An 18920-nucleotide genomic window follows, 5' to 3' on the forward strand; every position below is an offset into this window, starting at 1 on the left:
AGCCGCCTTGAACAGCATTGTTAAGCAAACACATCGATAGACCTAAAAGGGGCACACATCATTGACCTAAAAAGGGCAAAAAGTAAATTGGTGGGAATCGAACTCGGGTTAGAAGGTTGATAGCCAGGAGCAGTTTCCGGAGGGTTGTATGGTCTTGCAGATATCTCGCTCAAAGCAATGAACTAATTTCTTTCGATTTCACTTCTCGAGTGAGTTTTTCAGTCTTGTCTTTTTGATTCTTTTGAGTGATTTGAGTTGCGTGCATTCATAAATTAACTCTGTTGCTAAAATAAAAATTGCGAGAGCTGACGGTACAAATCCCGTGTAGCGTAGTGTTAAATGTCCTTGTTGAAATACCTCATACGTTTTTGCGCCATAAGGTTCCCTAGCCTATGCCTAGTTAATCAATTTTATTTTAGTGATTTCTGAAGCGGGAAATGAAACGCGTGAAAAAATTTAGAGTGATTTTGGAGCTGAACAAAAGTGAAGCGCGGAGCGAAAAGAGAGTTGTTTTTGTTCATACCGCTGTTTTTGAGAGAGCGAAAAATTGATGTGTGAAAAAATTTTCTCTAAGCGAGCGAAATTTTTTTGTTCACGTGCGGCATTTTAAAGCAGTTGTTTTTCATTTGATTTGCTTAAGAGGTTTGATTTTTTTAATTTTAGGCTGGTTTCGGTAGTGCGTTGAAGGTTTTTGGAAATTCATGTGAATTTTTTGATAATTCGGAGGTTTTTAATGTATTTTGCTAATTTTCGGGCTGATTTTTGAGTTTTTTGACGATTATTTTGTATTACTGGCTCAAATGGGTATTGAAGAAGCCCCTTCTATTTGAGAAAATTTATGATAACATTTGGTTACAGTTTTGTTGGTAAGAATCATTTTTTGTTGAGAAATATGACAAAAAAATGGCGAAAATTAGAACTATTTTTCTTAATTTTTTGCAGTTTTTTGTTTTTAGCTAAGTTTGTTAGCCTATTATGACTTCTCTATTGTTTTGCGAGACTCTGGATACCCTATTGGCTGATGGAGAATTTTTCTTTGAATTTATATGCATTTGAAATTTTAAAAAAATTGATAACTTTTTCCAGTTTTTCAGTGAAAGTTGTTTTTAAGAGCTTTCTTTTCATAATTTAGCCTAAAGTATTTTTTCAAAATTCACAGAAGTGGTTTTAGTAAGTACTAGTTGTTTTGATGAAGTTATTTTGGCGGGGATAGGTTTTTCGGGATCTCAATTTATAACAAAATTTGATCAGATTTTTTATCATATTTTAACAGATTTGATTTTATTGTCTTTATTTTTTTGTTTCATGGTTTTGTGTCAAGATAATCATAAATTAGTGAACGCACGTTTTGTTTGATGAGTAGATGACGTTCAAATGGATTTTCACTTCGAGTCGTTCCGGAATTTCTTCCGGCTATGTTCTAATAAGATCTGTTCACACATTTTCATGATTTTTGAAGTCAAATTGGAGTAGTGAGTTTGGTCACGCCAAAACAGGAAATGGAGCGGAAAAGCGAGTGGGTTTGCGGCGCGAAGTTTTTTCGCTCTAATTATAAAGTAGAGTGAGAAAACTGTGTTTGAACAAAAATTCGCTTTCTCGCTAGTGGTTTTTTGTTCACATGCGGCAATTTAACTCTGATTTTTACTGTTTTTCGATTTTTTGGATAGGATTTTTTTCTAAATGGTTTTCCCAATCCATTCACAGCTCATTCTAGACCTAGTTTTTTGTTCGAATTAAATTTTCTTTTCTCGCAGCGGGTTTTTTTTCGCTTTACCTGATTTTGCCGCCTTTTTCGACATTTTGCGTGAAATCTTTTTGACTTCTCTAGGCTAGTTTCACGCTTCTCTCATTCTGCTAAAAGTTTTTCTAGACAGAAGTTGCTCAGCAAAGCAAGTCAAAATGTACAAATTCAGTATAAAAAAAACGAAATTGAAACGGGATAAACCCATAAAGCCCTTCGTTACTGTCTCTAATGGTTATTGTTATTGATACTAGCCCCTGTGTGGTCTCACTACGAAACAGGAGCCTGTTCAGCTGCAAAATGGAATCAAAATAGTTCGCACGCTAAAATTGTTTGTACAAAAATCTTTTTTCACTAGATTTTCTCTTCTTTCAATCCCAATCTTGGTTATGGGAATCAACGGCGGCTATTTTCCGGCAATCCGATATTTTTGTTGTTTGGTCATCTGGCGTTCTTTTTTGGTTTTAAACTTGGCCACACAGCAACGCTGAAACAGTCAAAGTTTCTGAATGAGTTCTTCCTCTGACTGTTCATATCTCACTCTTTCTAGTAAAAGTTCTTCGGCCATTTGAGTGATTGAATTTTAATCATCTATGACTTTCCTCACGCAATAAAATGACTTTTGCACTTCAAAACTTAGTTTGATTTCATTTATTTGAAGGTCAAAGAAACTTGTATGTTTAAAAAAGGTACCTTATAAAAAGGTTTTTGCGGAGACAATATACAAGCCTTATTAATTTATCGCTTAATGTTTTTCCATAGTTTTATTGAGCGGCGTCAATAACTTTTTCAACTTGTTTGTATCTGTATTATGCGGCACTTAAGTCTATTTCGGCAATCTGCTGGCTATGTTTTTCATAGTCGATTAGTGGTTTTCTGCGGTCTTCTTTTTAATTGCTCTAAAATTTAGTGTTTGTAGCCGTACCCATACTTTAGTTTTTTTGATTTTTTCCCAATCTCTCGTTCTTTTCGGTTTTGAACCTCTCTCCACTCAGTTTCTCTCTTTCCATCTCTTTATCACTTCTCGTGTTCTCTCTCCGTCTCTCTCTCTCTCTCTCTCTCTCTCTCTCTCTGCTTTCTCTAATCTTGCCTTTTCATTCTGCTTTCTTTCTTGTTTCTTTATTTTATCTATCTATATTATCTCCCCCTCCCTCCCCTGTTCTCTCTTTCAAACTGTCATCATCTCTTGCTCACCTTCTCTCCCTCTTTTTCTCTTTTGTGTTTCAATATTCGCTCCTTTCGGTTTTGTTTCAATAACCTCTCTCAAACTCCCCTTTTTTGTTTCAAAATTATCTCTTGCTTTCTTGTTTTACCACAATCTCTCTCTCCCTCTCTCTCTCTCTCTCTCTCTCTCTCTCTCTCTCTCTCCTTCTCTCTCCATCGCTCGCTCTGTGTGTGTGCGCCGCGCCGAGCGCGCGCTCCAATATACTTTCTCATTCTTTTCTTCCGTGTTTCTTCTGTTCTTCTTTCTCCTCTCTCTCCCTTTGTAGCGTTTTCAATATTACCTCCCTGCAACCCTCTTTCTTTCTTGTATGTATGCGTGTAGGTGTGGGTTTGTCTTTCTGATTTTCATTTCTTTTCATTTCTATATTTAGTGTTCCAATAAAATCTCGTTCTCCTCTGTTTTCTGTTATCTCTCTCCTGTCTTTCGTTCGCCTTTCAATTTTCCCTCATTCTCTAGCGACCTCTCTCTCTCTCTCTCTCTCGTGTCCATCATTCTCTTTTTCCTCACGGTTTCTTCATCTCCCTTCCCTTCCTCACCCGCAATTTTTCTTCCGCGTGCAATTAACTTCTTTCTTTTTCCTTTCACATTTCAATATACTTTCTTTCTCTCTCTCTCTCTCTCTCTCTCTCTCTCTCTCTCTCTCTCTCTCTCTCTTTATCGTTTTCCATTATATCTATCCTCTCAATAAGTTTTTTCGGTCTCCCCTTTTTTTTCTCGCTCAGGTTTTCACTGTTTCTCTCTCTGTATCTCTTTCTTTTTACCGTTTTTAGTATCTTTCTGCTCGGTTATTTTTCTCTACATCTTTCTCTCTCTTCCACATGTGCTGGTAATCTTTGTTTCCTCTTTTTCCGCTCTTTTTTCTCCCTTTCCTCCCTGTTACTGTTGTTTTCCATTTTAATCTCTCCCACCTCTCTTAATTTTCTTCCTCTCCTCTCTCTCTCTCTCTCTCTCTCTCTCTCGCTTTCTTTTTGTTGTGAGCAATTAAGATCTGTCTCCTCTTTTTTCGCATTTCAGTATTCTTTCTATCGTTTTCCAATATATTCGTTCTCTTATCCTGCCTTATTTTTTCTCACCTCTTTTTCCTTAGTTTCAGAATTCTCTCTGTCTCGTTCTCTTTTTGTCTCTGTGTGTGGTGTGGGTGTGTGTGTGTGCTCGGGCGTGGGTGGATCTATTGTTTTCCTTTTGCTTTATCTCCGCCTTTCGCCCATTTTTGTTTCCTTAACTTCAATTATTGAATCCTTAAACAGTCATCTCTGTAATAGTTTGCCGGGCCTGCTAGTTTCAATTACAGATGTGGCGATTATTTCCTCTCAAACTATTGAAGAAATTATTTTAAACGTGTGTGTGTTTTTATGACCGGAAGACGAGTATTGGTATTCTATAGGTTCTTTTTTAGCTGAAGTTAACTTTCAACATTGATATCTGTTTTAGAACATTGGATTTTTACAGTAGCTTAGATTGTTATGCATAATAACAAGGAATGGAGTGTAGTATTCAAGGTGAACAGGTGATTTTGAGAATTTTTGATCTCCCAAATTTTTAACTAAAATTTTTTGTTTCTCAATGCATATTGCTTTATTTCTTTTTGATATTTCTCGAATAAGTAGTCTTAGTTAATAGTTTTTCTTCGTTGATCTTCGACTCGTTTCCGGTACTTTAATGGCTGTTTTGTATGTAAATTTTCGCTTGAGGCTTTTGCGCTTCTGTTCTAGAGTATTCTTTTGTTTTGAGTGACTTTTTCACACTTCAGTTCTTCAATTTCGTGATCTAGGTCACCTTGTTCTGAAATAAAATTGGTTCGTGTTGTTATGATTTGTGGCTGAGTGGTTGACATTTTACGTTGGAACCCGAGTGGAGACGTTTTTTGCACCCAAAAACCTTTTCTAAGCCCCCCTCCCCCTCTAAATTAAAATACCTACCCCCGTGTTTTGTTCATGAGCTATTTATCCGACGTTAGTCGGTTTATATTATTAATAGCCGCCGTCATCCTCTCATCTCCATTTTGCAATTCAAAGAATTTGAATTGTATTGGGGCGCTGTCATTTTTTAAGTTCTGTTCACACATACGTTTTCTTGATGTTTGAAGTCAAATTGGAGTAGTGATTTTGGTCACGCCGAAAGAGGAAGTGAAGCGAAAAAGCAGGTGGTTTTACGGCGTGAATTTTTTTTCGCTCTAATTTCAAAGCAGGGTGAGAAAGCGGTGTTTGAACGAAAATTCGCTCTTTTGGATCGGATTTTTTTCTAAATGGTTTTTCTTATCCATTCATAGTTCATTCTTGGCCTAGTTTTTTGTTTGAACCAAATTTCCATGTCTCGCTTGTGGTTTTTTAATCACATGAGGCATTTTGACATTGATTTTCTGTTTTTGTTGTAATTTTTTGATCCGTTTTTTTTTCAGAAATGGTTTTTCCCAATTCACTCATAGTCTGTTCTAGTTCTAGTTTTTTATCAATGGAAATTCTTCTACTTGTCCTGCTATGTTTTTCTAATTCGCTTTACCTTCTGATCACGTTTTTCGTTTTACATAAATCACGATTTTCACGCTTGACTTCTGACCTACTTCATCACTGTTTCAAGTGAACGGATTTAATATTCTTTCACATATTGAATTACGTAATGTAGTGAATAAGGTGTATGTCAAAAGTGTAAAATCAGAAGAACGGGATATGCCGATAAAGCCCGGTGATTAAGTCAAAGTGTATTAGGTTGTCGAAGTTCATTCAAGCGATTGATAGCTGGCATTAGTATTATGCTTAATAGCGTTCAGTTTAGAAGCTGTGTTAAATGTAAATTTAGAATCTGAACGAATATGCAGAATTTGCACACCAAAAAAGATTGACACTTCGAAAAATTTGTCAATTTCTATCTCGTTATTTTTTTCTATTTTTTCTCCAATCTGGGTCAAGCGGGTCAACGGTGGCTATTTTCCGGCAATTTGCCGGCTATGTTATGAATGAGCGCCAGTAAACTATTAGACTTGATATAACAAGGATTATTTTGGGCTCGACAAATCATAAGAATAATAATGTGACATCTACATGTATGCTATTTTTTCCTTAGTACTCTTTATTTAACGCTCTGAATTTCGAAGTGTGAGCAATTCAAATGCTCTTTAAATCGTAGCACTGAAAAGAGAACATTATTCCTCTGATCTGCATAATTTAAATATTTACAGGGAAAAGCAATATAAATTAATAATAACTTAAATTGAGAAAACACTAGAAGCGTGTGTTCAGAATGAGAACAACTTCGGAGGATTGAATTCGCAATCAGATGGGAGCTGTGCTGTCGGGTGTACTGACTCATGGCTGGGTGACAAATACTGTGACATGTCATGTAACAAGAGGGTGTGTGGCTTCGATGCCGGAGATTGCGGGGTTGCCTCGTTGAAAAAGCTGCCTAGGATCAGTCTGAGATCTGGTGGAGAACACCATTACAACCATTCTTTAGGTGAAGCGACATGCTTTCATTAGTGAAATTGTGCAATCTTCTAGCTACATGTTAGATTTTTCCGTTAAGACGTTCGACAATCGGAAAACCACGTGAACTCATCTGTCCATGGTTGAATGTACAACTAAAGCTTGATTGAACTTTTGTTCAATACGGTACAATTAGAATTGATGTCTGAAAATAAAAAATTTTGAAAAAATTTGATTAAAGCAATTCCGTAGCTTTTTGCTGACCAAAAAGTAAATAATTTTTTTACTCATTGAATTTTTTTGTTGTGAAATCTTAGTTTCAGCTGAAAGGAGTTTTATTGTTAACGCTACAAGCTACTGTTTATCACACAAACTCAACATATCTGATGTGACGTACCAGAAGAGTGCTCTAATCAGAACTGTGAAGCTTCTGACGACCAAGCATCTCATTCAAGTTATTTTGAACCTCAATTCGGATCTGGCTGAAAATAGTATGTACCAGTGGTCAGTGCTTTTGAAGTTCTCACCTGCTGATGACAAGATTATCCCAGCTGGGACTGCGGGTGCGATCAGTTTGAATTTCACATTGAAGTCGCCTTACTCACAAAGAAGCAAATCATCTGTTCACTACTTGGTTAGTGGACTGCTATGCCGTTTTTTGGTCGCTGATTTTGATACAGCAAGGTGTAATGCAGATAACACATATAATTATACCTATGCATATTAGCTCAGACTTAAATGTGCTGGTTTCGTCATGATTTTCTATTCTTTTGCTATTCAATTTCTTTGTACTGAATTTGACGATGGAAATCATCTACACCTACTGCTAAAATTCACATGGTAGTTAATGGTTGGGATGTTCTGTAATTTTTCGAATAAGGCATTCTAATTTAAAATTGAGCAGACGGCTAAAACTGATAATGTTTCAGACCAAGGTGGTTGATTTTGACACTTCAAAATTGAAGCAGAAGCACCCAGTTATCATCCAGAGTCTGCCTCTGGTTCCAAATGGTCTACTGATTCCAAATATTTCAAAGCACTTGGTCGAGGCTGCAGGAAATGCTAACGTGCTCCCTAGAAATGTAACAATACGTAAGTAGTAGGGTGTTTTTTAGTATTGGGGCATTTAACGACAGAGGCGACTAGAGGCCTCCGTAAAATCATTGTAAAACAGTTTTCGCTGTTAGCAGATTCAGACAAGAAATGAAGGAATTCTTTAAAGAAGGAAACTATTTCGAAAGTTTATATTAGCAAATTGTTGTGTCGTGTCGATGAATTGGTAGTGATTGAACTTGTGTACTTTTTAATACCGACCTGACCTTCTCAGCCGGCTATTATAGCTCTCCTATTTTTTCTTTCTACTTCCGCTTGACAAAAGTCTGTTTCGCTTTACCTCATTTTGCCGCTTTTTTTAAAATTTTTGTCCAGCTCCAGACTGAAATTTTTACTTCTCCAGTCTAGTTTTGCTCCTCTCTCAGATTGAAAGTTGCTTTTAAACAGCAGTTGCTCAGCAGAGCAATCTAAAAGGAAGAATAAGCGAAATCAAAAGTAGAAATAGGATCAACCAATAAAGCCCACTTTTAGATGATCCGTGTTAAACTTTGTTCTATCTGGTCTTAGTTACCATGCCTAATGTCTATTGGCGTGGATACCAAATCTTCTATTCTCTCGTTAAGAAACAAGAGTATGTCTAACCACGAAATCCAATCAAAACAGCTCGAACTTTTATTTTGTCGAATCGATTTTTATACGGTTCTTTCAATTCTAAGGCGGTAATGGGACTCAATGGCGGTTATTTTGTGGCAATCTGCCGGTTATGTCCTAGCTGCCGGTCTGCTGAGGTTCGTTTTTTGTTTTACTTTTGTTCTATTCTTTCGCTTTTAATTGCTCCCTAACGAAGTTTGAAGGAATTATTGTAAACATGTTGGTATACAAAATCTTTGATTGCACGACTTTGCACTTTTTATGAGAACATTCTCTGTATTCAGTTATTTTTTTCACGCCTTTGTTCTTCATTTTGAGTGATTTCAATTGCTCTCATACCGAAATAAAGTTTGTTGCTGATAAAAAAATATTGTTAGTGGTTGAGGGGGGTGTTATCCCGGAGATTGGGACTTCGAACCTCTCGAGTGTCGCAAGTGTTTGCACCCAAAAAGTTCTCTAGGATACACCGCACTCCGAATTAAATTGTGTATAATTCCCGTCTGTTGTGTATAATTTTAATTATTCATAACTTACCTCACAACAAAATCATTTCAAAACATCAAAAATTCATGTTTATTTTTTCAGGTGAAATTGGACAAGCCGTAGAAATTTCGTCGCTCAAAGTTGTTGGCACGCAAGTCTATTTTGGCACGCACGTCTATTTTGCTGCTATGCCGGCCAGGTTTCAACAGTAAGCTGAAATAGTCACATGTGAAATTTTCGTTGATGACGCAAGCTGTTTGATAACTGGTCCATTTTTCTTTAGAATATACACCTTTTTCAAGTGATAAATGTCTGAGCGCATAATTACAATATTTGTTGTAATCAGGCAAGGAAAACACCTGTGAATTCCATTTAGCTTTCTAGGAAAGTTTTGAGGTACCTCAGAGGTGTTCCCCTCAGCAGTTTTTTTATGTGCATTGTGTTCCCATTCTGTTGCTATAATTTGTTCTTCCTTTCTAATTTGTTCTTATCTTTCTTAATTATGTTCGTTTTTAAAAGCCGCGAAGCGATAGCTGAAGCTATTATTGGCCTTCTCTTGGTTTTTTATTTATTTCGTCGTCACGATTTTTGTTACGACCATATGACGTCAGCCACTTTTTGTTCATTCGTTCATGCAATTTCAACTGAAGTTCGTGCATGACGTCATTTTTCGCTCTTAGTGGAGCGAGTTTTTTTGTTCATTCGCGTGATTAAGTTTTTTGTCAGACGTGACTTACCTCACTCTCAAAAATGACTTCCTCGCTCTGAAACTGACTTTTCTTTACTTTAATTCAAAGAGGTAAGGTCAAGTGAGTGTATATCACTCTAATTGAAGGGTTTTTATGAGCAGCTAATAGAAGCAGCAATAAGTTATACAGATTCTTAAAATTAAAATCTCAGCCCTTAATGAAGACTAATTTTTTTTGGTCTGTTTCTTATACTATCTTTTTGAGACTGCAGATCTACAAAGCTATCGCGGCTATTTTCTGGCAATCTGCCAGCCATGATAATTAGTTTTACTCTTAAGATTTCCGTGGTGATATCGGTGATCGTATTGTTCCAACTGCGAATGTAATGTGGAAAGTATTTATAGGCCCTTTTTTCAGCCAAAATTGATTAATTGCTCTCAAACGAAGTTTAGCAATTATATAAGTCTTGTGGTCTTTTTTACGACTCGAAGAGGAGTATTGGTATTGTACAGGTGTTAAATTGCTCTTGAAGAGCGGCAATTATTGTGAAGGTGTGTGTCGTTTTTTATGCAAAATTTTCGCTTGACTGTTTTTTTTTTACTTTCGAGTGACTTTCGCGCCCTTGAATTTCTGCGTTTTTCGTGATCTGAAAATCGCTCTCATTCACAATTTCAAACAGCTGAACTCAATTGGCGGCAATTTAATACTAAAAGTCAAATGATAAGTGCGCCGAAACGGGTGCCTTTTTTGCTCTAAATAGTTGTATAACCTCTAATGAGGTTATTTGAAGCCCCCTAATGTGAATTTAATAGTCCCATTCAGGCTCGCCTCTTCTCACGACTGAAATAGGCTGCAATTGATTAGAACTCCTACTAGTCGTTCGAGAGCAATTCTTCTGTGAAGTTAGTCGGTTGTTTTTGTTTTAACTTGAGCAAGTTTGTTCATGACTTGAATCTTGACTTCTCTCGTTTCGAACATTTACCCCTTTTTGATTGTTGACTTGTGTTTTCAAACTTTGGACTTTAACATTAGCTTAGTGTGTACAAAATTTATCCTCTCGGTCCCGCGCTTACGCCATTGCCACCATAACTAACATTTGGTTTACGTTTTTTAAATAAATGAGTTTTACTAAAGCTCCTCATGTTTCATGTAGACCTTGATTGTTTGAAGAGAGTTTGACTTTTGAGGGATATATATTGGTAATTGAAAACCGCAGTAAAAAAATTTTAGTCAGTTTTTCAAATTTTTTCCATTTTTATTGTTTTTCAAGCTAAATATGCCTATCTAACTTCTCTAAATTGAGCAGACTAGTAAGTTGTTTTTCGAAACTCAATTGTTTGTTTCAGGGCATTATTTCTGTAAATTTTAGGAAATTTGAATTTTCAATTTTTTCGACCCGCTTCTACCCTTTGTTTGCTAATATTGTTTATCTGTTAATTGAATAGCTTTTTTGTTTGATTATAAATTAGATTTTTCAGCGTGTTGAATCAAGAAATAAGTTTTGATATGTTAGTGAAGTTTTTCGATTTTAATTTTTTGAATTTTTTTAAACTCTCGGCCCTGATGGGCTGAAGTTATCAGAGCGGCTAATTATTCTGCTCTCCAGTGAAAGGTTTTGGGTAGCTTAACACCAAGTAGAGAAATAGAGAAAAGTTCTAAATGTTCATTTTGCGACTTTTTTATCCGTTTTGTGCAAAAGTTTTTTCCCCTCTTTGGTTCCATTTTGTCAAAAATAGTTGATAGGTTGCAGTTGCTTTCTTCATGTCTTTTTGCAGGAAGAGGTTTTGCTATTGTTTAAAACTTTTTTGGTGTTAATAGCCGCAAAGCGATAGCTGGGGCTGTTATCGGCCTTATCTTGGGTTTTTTGTTTACAATTCAAAAAGTATTGGGGCGCTGTCTTTTTTAAGATTGATTCACACATTTTCATTATTTTTGAAAGCAAATTGAAATCATGATTTTGATGACACCGAAAGAAAGAGTGGAGCAAAAAGCGATTAGTTCTGTGACATAAAGATTTTTCCACTCTAATTTTAAAGCAATGTGAGAAAACGGTGTTTGATCACAAATTGCTTACTTGTTTGTGGTTTTTTGTTCAAATGCGGAAATTTGACTTCGATCTTTACTGTATTTTCATTTTTTTCATTGAATTTTATCTTATTCGTTTTTCCAATCCATTCATAGTCCATTCTTGGTCTAGTTTGTGTAGGCCATGAAAATTTTTCAAATTTTTTCAGGACTTGTCCTGCTATGTTTTTTATTTCGTCAACAAAACTTTTGTTATGAACACGACGTCACAATTTCTTCAAATTTGCCTTTTGTTTGTTCTTTAATGCAATTTCAACTGAATTACGTGCGCTGTGTCATTTTCACTCTTAGTGGAACGAGGTATTTCAGTGTTTGCGTGGTTAAGTTTTTGGTCACTCGTGACTTACCTCACTCTGTGAAACCACTTGCTCACTTTGAAGTTGACTTTTCGTTACTTCAAAAGTTAAGGTCAAGTGGGTGAGTGTAACTCTAATTGAAGGTTATTTGAAAGAAATTGCAGGAAGTTGTACAGATCAAAATATCATCTCGTCAATTAATAAAAAAGAAAATGTCTTTTTCGTTGTTTTTTTTATCATTTTGAAACTGCTACAAAGCTATCGGGGTTATTTTCTGCCAATCTGCCAGCTATTTTTATTGATATTTGCTATCATATTGATATCTTTGATGGGGCTTTGGACTTTGAAGCACCTGGTCGAGGATTTTTGTCGGTTCTTTTAGTTTGCAATCGGACATGTCTTTTTTATGCAAAATTTTTGCTTGAGGTTTTTTTTTACTTTTTTTCCATAACATTTTTTGCTTTCAAGGTACTTTTTTGCTCTCGACTTCTTAATTTTTGCGTGATCAAAGTAATTTTTGCGTGATTTTTGCGACTTGCTCTAATTCCAAAGTAAAATTTGCTGCTAAAGTAAAAGCGATTGGAATCAAAGCATTTTGAGCTTAGTGGATAGGATGTCAGACAGCAAATTATCCGACGTTAGTCAGTTTATACAATTTTTGCAATCGCAATTAAATTAACCACCTGGTAAATGTTAGCTGCTGCTAAATTATGATTCAAACAATGCATCATTTGGGAAAATTTTTTGATTTCTGAAAAGAGCGCTAATGAAAAAATATTCAAATCAGGCAACTCGTTTGCCTATTGGAACTCGTCCGTGCCGTGCCGTTCAAGCTTTTCCTTTCATATTTAACCCCTAAAATTGTTTTTAAAGCTTTTTTCTTATCACTATTGGAAGCTTATTCCGCCCACGAATGCAGTTTCTGAATACATTTGAAAGTCAATGAAAAATTATTTGTGAGCTCATATATGCTAACTACGACGTCTTTGGTTATTTTGATCTTTTCTGTTTGGATTTGTTTTTCCTGTCGAAACGTATTAGGAAATTTGATCTGGCTAACTTTAGTTATTTGGAGTTCCGCGGGAAGAATTTTTTTTCTAGAAGCAGATCTCGCACAGTTAGTATTTAGGTCTAAATAAGCAAGCAAAATAAGCATGAATTGGTGTGCTTGCTGATTATATGAAGCCATTGCGATAGAACTAAATGGCAATAAAATTCAAGTGTGACAGAACATGTAATTTGAAAAATTAGTTTTCAAAGGTATTTTATGACGAAACAAATGTAATGAAGTAATCGCCTAGGCCATCTTGCTTATAATTACGTTCAGTATTCAAGTTAAACAAGCCCCGAAAGATAACTGATCAAAAATCTGAAGGAGTACTTCTGGGTAAAAAAATGAAATCTAAAAATTTTTAAAAGCAAAATTGCTTTTCACATTTTTTAGCAATCTTGTCAGATTTGAAAACATTGCTTTGCAAACATTGCTTTTTAATCGTTTCTGTAACTAAATAGTATGACTATCTTGGCTAACGAATAAAAACCTTGATTCCATTTTTTCTTAAGTTTTTTTTTCGTGTTTTTGGTGGCTCGTCGTCGTGTTCGATATTTTCGGGCAGACCCAACTATCGACTTCATCGCTTAAGTTATGAATTGCTGGTGAGTTATCTCAAATTAATGGCCTGACCAGAGATTTTTGCTTTAATTTTGTCCGCTTTTTTACCTATTCAAGCCAATAGTCAGGCCATCTTCAATTTTTTGAAATTCTGTCTGGAAGGAAATTTCAGTGCTTTTTGGCGAAGCCTGCCAGTCTAAACTCAAGCCAAACAATTGAAAGTCGTTCGAGAATAATTCGTTCGTTCGTATCTATCTGAACTTTTGTCGTCTGAATTTTTATTCACACTTATTTGAACGTTTCAAACAAATAATTGATGTATTCAGTTTTTATTGACCGTTTTGACTTAATTTTTTTTGGATCTGAATTGTTCTTTCAAGCAGATGAACTCATTGTGCGTCATTTTGCTACTAAGCTTAAAATGAATAGTGCGCCAAAGCTGGTTCCGTTTTTTTTATTAGTTATTACATTTGAAAGAATTTGAAATGTATTGGGGCGCTGTCTTTTTAGGATTCGAAGTGCTTTTTTAATCGATTTTTATTGGAGTGAAATATGAAGCAAAAAATGACACGCGCAGAAAATTTTGGAGTGGTTTTGCTGTTGAACAAAATTAAAAGTGTAGCGGAAAGAGTGTGGTTTTGAAAGAGCGAGAAATTGAGGTGAGAAAAAAATTCTGTAGCGAGCAAATTTTTTTTGTTCACGCGAGGCTTGTGAAACAGTTTATTCTTATTTTTTGTTTAAAAGGATGATTATGATATTTTATTACTTTAAGGGTGGTTTTGATAGTGGTTTGAAGGTGTCTGGTAAATAATATTATTTATATATCAATTCGCAGGTTTTTCAGCTATTTTGATGAATTTTAGTAGAATTTTAGCGATTTTTCGCTTTTTGTTTTGTTTTACTGCTTTGTGTGGGATTTGATTAGACGCTAATTATTTAAGGAGTTTTTAGATACCACATAATTACAGTTTTATTGTTATTAGGCGTCTTTTTTGGTTGAGAAAATTGAGAATAAACTGAGCTTTTTTAAATTATATCTTATATCTAATATCTTTTTATTTTTTTTGCGGTTTTTTGTTTTCCTTTCTAATCTTTGATAATTTTCTTAGCCTGTTATATTTTGCCTATCATTTCAAGCTAGCATTTCAATACTCTATTGGCTCCATTGAATTTTTTTTGGCTCTATGTGCTCTCGTAATATCAAAAAATTCACAATTTTTTCTAGATTTTTTATTTCATTGTTTTTAAGTGCTTTTCTATTCTTCAACTTTTTATAGCATTTTGGGTTTTCCGTTGTTAATGTTATTTTTTGCTGCCTTTGATTGTTTGATTTTAGTTTTGAGTTCTTTTGATAATTATAATTGATTTATTTTTATGCAGGTTTTATCGATTTTTAGTCTGTTCAATTTTGTACTGTTCAGTTTTTTATTCGGAGTTTTTCTAGTGGTGTTGCTGGAAGTCATTGGAAGCTAGACAGGGCACTGTACAATAAAAAAAGAAGACAAATTTATAACTTATTCTTTTTTCGTTCTTCGTTTTATTGTATAAATCGGCAAAGTTTTGAATTGGTGTATGCTTGACCAGAAGTAATGATTAAAGTTTTTGTTAAATAATAGTTCGGACGTAGCATGTTGGCGATTTATCCACAATTCGTGGCTAAATTTTGTTGAATTTTTACAGAATATTTCTTGATTTTATCCTTCATTTCATTTCCCTTACCTCCGTTTTCTAGTTGAAATACTTTTGTTGGTTTTTCCTTCAATTTCTAGTCGTTAAAAAATGTAAATTTAACGTGTCGCATGGTCTTCTGTCAATAGCCTTTTTGGATTCACAACTCATTTAAATTTTTTTGGCAAATGCTTTATCAGCTTCTCTGGTCAGATACATTTTCACTTTCACTTTATTGTTTCGAAGTGATTGGTGTTTTTATGTAGAATATCCATTATGTCAGTTAGGCTGGCCAGTTTTCTGCTTCGAGTCAACCCCAGAATTCTTCCGGTTATTTTTTCCGTTTGAAAGATCTGTTGACACATTTTCATGATTTCTGAAGTCAAATTGTGGACAAGTGATGATTTATTTTGGTCACGCCAAAACAGGTATTGGAGCGAAAAAGCGAGCGGTTTTATGGCGTAATTTTTTCACTGTAATTTTAAAGCAGGGTGAGAAAACGGTGTTTAAACAAAAATTCGCTTTCTCGCTTGCGTTTTTTTTTGTTCACATGCGGCAATTTGACTTAGAGTTTTACGTTTTTTGATCGGATTTCTTCCAAAATGGTTTTTCTAATCCATTCATAGTCGATTGTAGGTCTAGTTTTTTGTTTAGTCAATGAAGATTCCTTGAACTGTTTCAGGGCTTGTTCTGCTATGTTTTTTATTCGTTTATTCGCCCGAAAATTTTTTTGGCCACTACTGACTTGCCTCATTCCCAAAAACTTCGGCTTTCTGTGAGTTACTCTTGCATAATTGAACTGGAAGAGTTCACGTCATATCTTAATATATAATTGAAGGATATTTGAGGGCATTACTGAATGAATTCAAGACATCACAACAATTTTTTTCTCCTTTTTGTCTCAATCCATTCTTTGTGATTTTGAGACGACAGGTCGAAAAGTCAGTAACAACTTTTTGTCGAGTAATTGGACAGCTATATTCATTTTAGTGAGCTTTAACTTATTGCATGTAGTGACGCCATTTGCTAGACTCGCTAGCAGTTGTTTTAGGTGAATTGTTTTTTAAATCAGAAATGACTTACTTCACTCTCTAAAAGACTTTGACGACAATATTGATATCTACGGAGGCTTCGGTAAAACGTCGAAGTTGATTAGTAGAATCGTATAAAATTATATTCGAAATTTGAAAATAGTTTTAACAGATTGCCGCGACGACTCTGACTGTGTTCTTTATCTGTTGCTACCGATTTTCTACGAAAGGCAAGTGGTCTATAAAGGCAGCACTTGATAGGAGTGAAACTGCAAAATTTGTCAAGATTGTAGTTGGTAGCCAAATTGTTAGATTTATGCTTGAAACACGCAAGTTTCTGAAGTTTTGATTACGTATTTGCATTGACAATGCGACCTTTTATCAATGCAAGACGTAATGCTCAATGTTTCTTTGCAGACATTTGAATGAGAATTCGACGATGCTTTCAAATGTTGTGGTGATAATTTGGCTTATTTCAGGTTTGAGCAAAGTTCTTGGTTTCTATGCCAACAGGACTATGGCCTATTCTGTCTTTGAACAAGTAGTGTTTGAACTAACTGAGCCGTATATGAAGCAATTGCAGCATTTCGTAATTACTGGCGAGGTGGAACAAACACTTGTAGACCAGAAAAAGCTAATAGATGGTGGCAAAACAGATACCAAAGGTGAAACTGACAGAGAGAATGAGAAACCGAATGTGGCTAAAATTGACGAGGACGATGTTGAACAAATTGTGGATGCCGTTTTTGAAAGGAAGCAAAATGCAATGGAAGAGCTCAATGGAGAAGGTGGTGGTAAGAACGATAAGGTGGAGACATTTAACAATCGCAAGTTGCAATCAATTGAAGGACATAGACAACAACCGGGTCAGCACAATGTCAGCGCAACGGTGAGAAAGAAATAATAATTTCTTTCATTCTTGGGCTTAAAAAGTGTAAGAGAATTTTCACATGGACATTGCCTTGCTATTGCATTGAATAAACATGCATTGAATTAGGAGAGTCCACATGCAAGCTTATTTTCAAAAATGGGGAAAATAATTGTCTCGAATAAAGCTGAACTACAGTCATAATTTTGCCCAGGATAGTAGGAATGATATCACATCTAGTAGCATAGATTATTCAATCTCGAAACAATTTGTTTTCAGAACAACTCGGCCTTAGCAGCATTAATCACAAATCGTACAAAGCCATCTCAGAAGAAGACAGATCTAACAAAGGATACTTTCAAGGAGTCACTCCGATATGTCAACAGGTAACTGTCATCATTAATGGAGCCCCACACCTGTGGGATGTCACCAAATGTAATTAATTGCTCTCGAACGAAGTTTGAAGCAATTATTGTAAACGTGTTGGTCTTTTTTTTTATAGCTGCGAAGCTGTAAGCTGAGCGTAGCTATATTGCGGTGCTCTTGGTTTTTTTTTGTTTCGTCGTCTGACGCTTCATTTTCGTTTTACATTTGTTCTAGAACATTCTGTCTCGTCACTGCTTAAATGGCTTTTTCGCGCTTGATTTCACGCTTTCTGCGTGACCTAAATTGCGGTTATTCAGAAACAGAATCTGTTCCTAAAACAAAGTTGATTGTAAGAAAACAGATTGTATGGTCCGACAGCCGAGTGGTTAAGGCGACTGGCTGTTAATCCGGAGAGCGCCGGTTCGAGACGCGACAGGGAAAATTTTTTTGCACCCAAAAACAACCTTTGAAATAAACTTGTAAGTTTTATAGGCGGCGGCGATAACTATTATCAACTCACTTCTGTATCTTTTTCCATCTGTATTTTACGGCACGCAAGTCTATTTCGCAGCTATTCCGGCAATCTGCCGGCTATGTTATGCAAAATATTTGCTTGACTGCTTTGACTTCTCGAGTGACTTTTGAGCTCTTGACTTTAAAGAAAGAACGAAAGAATTTAGCTATTTGATGATCAACCAATCAGCGGCGGGGATAAGCGAAGGAAGCGTCAAGTTTCCATTTGTAGCTTATCCTATTTAATGTAATGTAACAGCACATAACAACAATCATTGTTCACAAAAAGAAAAACTTGCAATTACCTTTCATATTAGATTGTTAGTTAGCGAATATGAAATTTATCAATTCAAAATTGTTGACTGGATAGGATCCTTTCAAGTTATGGCAAATATTAGTTATAGTTGCTCGGTATAACTTGAAACGTAATAACTCCATGTTCTCAATTCATTGTATAATTTTGCACCACAGAATCTATTTGACCTTCTCTGAATTTTGGTTTTACAAAATGGCTCAGTCAAAAAGTTTTTAATTTGACATCGTATTGGTATTCTACTGTTTTTAGCATTGAATAAATCATTGCCAAATTTTGGTAATGTTGATCGTTTTTTGATTTCAAGACATTTATTAGCTCATATATATGAGGTTCATTTACAGAAAGAATCCTTTATTTGGTAAACCGATCGCTACATGTGTCCCTTTTTGTGGAAGGGTTTTAATTTTATATTTTTTTCTCTGAAAAACAAATGGGTTTCAAGGAAGAATGACTGCAACATCCATATACGAAAACACCGTATAATTGGAAAAAAAATTGTTTTATAGTTATCAATTAATTTACTTCTCGGAACAAAATGACTTCGAAATAATGCCATTCTCTACGTCGACGTTTTTATATAGCCGAGGTGTGTTTGAAAAGCTAGTTAAGAGTCCAAACAACTCCTAGGTATTTGCAGCTAGGTTCATTTTGATCCGTTCTTCGTTTAGATAAAAGCCCATGTTTTGGCCACAAGATTTTATATTCAATTGAGTGGTTTTGGTTAAATTCGGGACTATTTATCAGAAGTTAATTTGACTCCAGCCAGTTTTTTGTTCTTTTTTAATCAAGGCTTACGTTTTCAAAACTCAAATTAACAGCTTCAATGTTCATCAGCAAATAGAATAATCTTTGCAAACTTTGGGGTCGTAATTAACTTCGTAAGAAATTGAAAGCACAGACAGTA

General features: G+C 35.3%; 1 protein-coding gene across 2 annotated transcripts in view; it reads left to right on the forward strand.

The window, feature by feature from the left end:
• LOC142342926 (N-acetylglucosamine-1-phosphotransferase subunits alpha/beta-like) overlaps positions 1-18920 on the forward strand; it is an 81240-nt gene that overhangs the window by 26606 nt on the left and 35714 nt on the right. For both annotated transcript variants that reach the window (XM_075394603.1, XM_075394604.1), the window contains exons 8-12: positions 6203-6416; positions 6709-7019; positions 7315-7477; positions 16433-16842; positions 17101-17207. In XM_075394603.1, the coding sequence (XP_075250718.1) occupies positions 6203-6416; positions 6709-7019; positions 7315-7477; positions 16433-16842; positions 17101-17207 (1205 nt within the window). The remainder of the gene's footprint in view (positions 1-6202; positions 6417-6708; positions 7020-7314; positions 7478-16432; positions 16843-17100; positions 17208-18920) is intronic.

Source organism: Convolutriloba macropyga, chromosome 7, assembly GCF_964194025.1.
Source record: "Convolutriloba macropyga chromosome 7, txConMacr16.3, whole genome shotgun sequence".
Classification (NCBI taxonomy): domain Eukaryota; kingdom Metazoa; phylum Xenacoelomorpha; order Acoela; family Convolutidae; genus Convolutriloba; species Convolutriloba macropyga.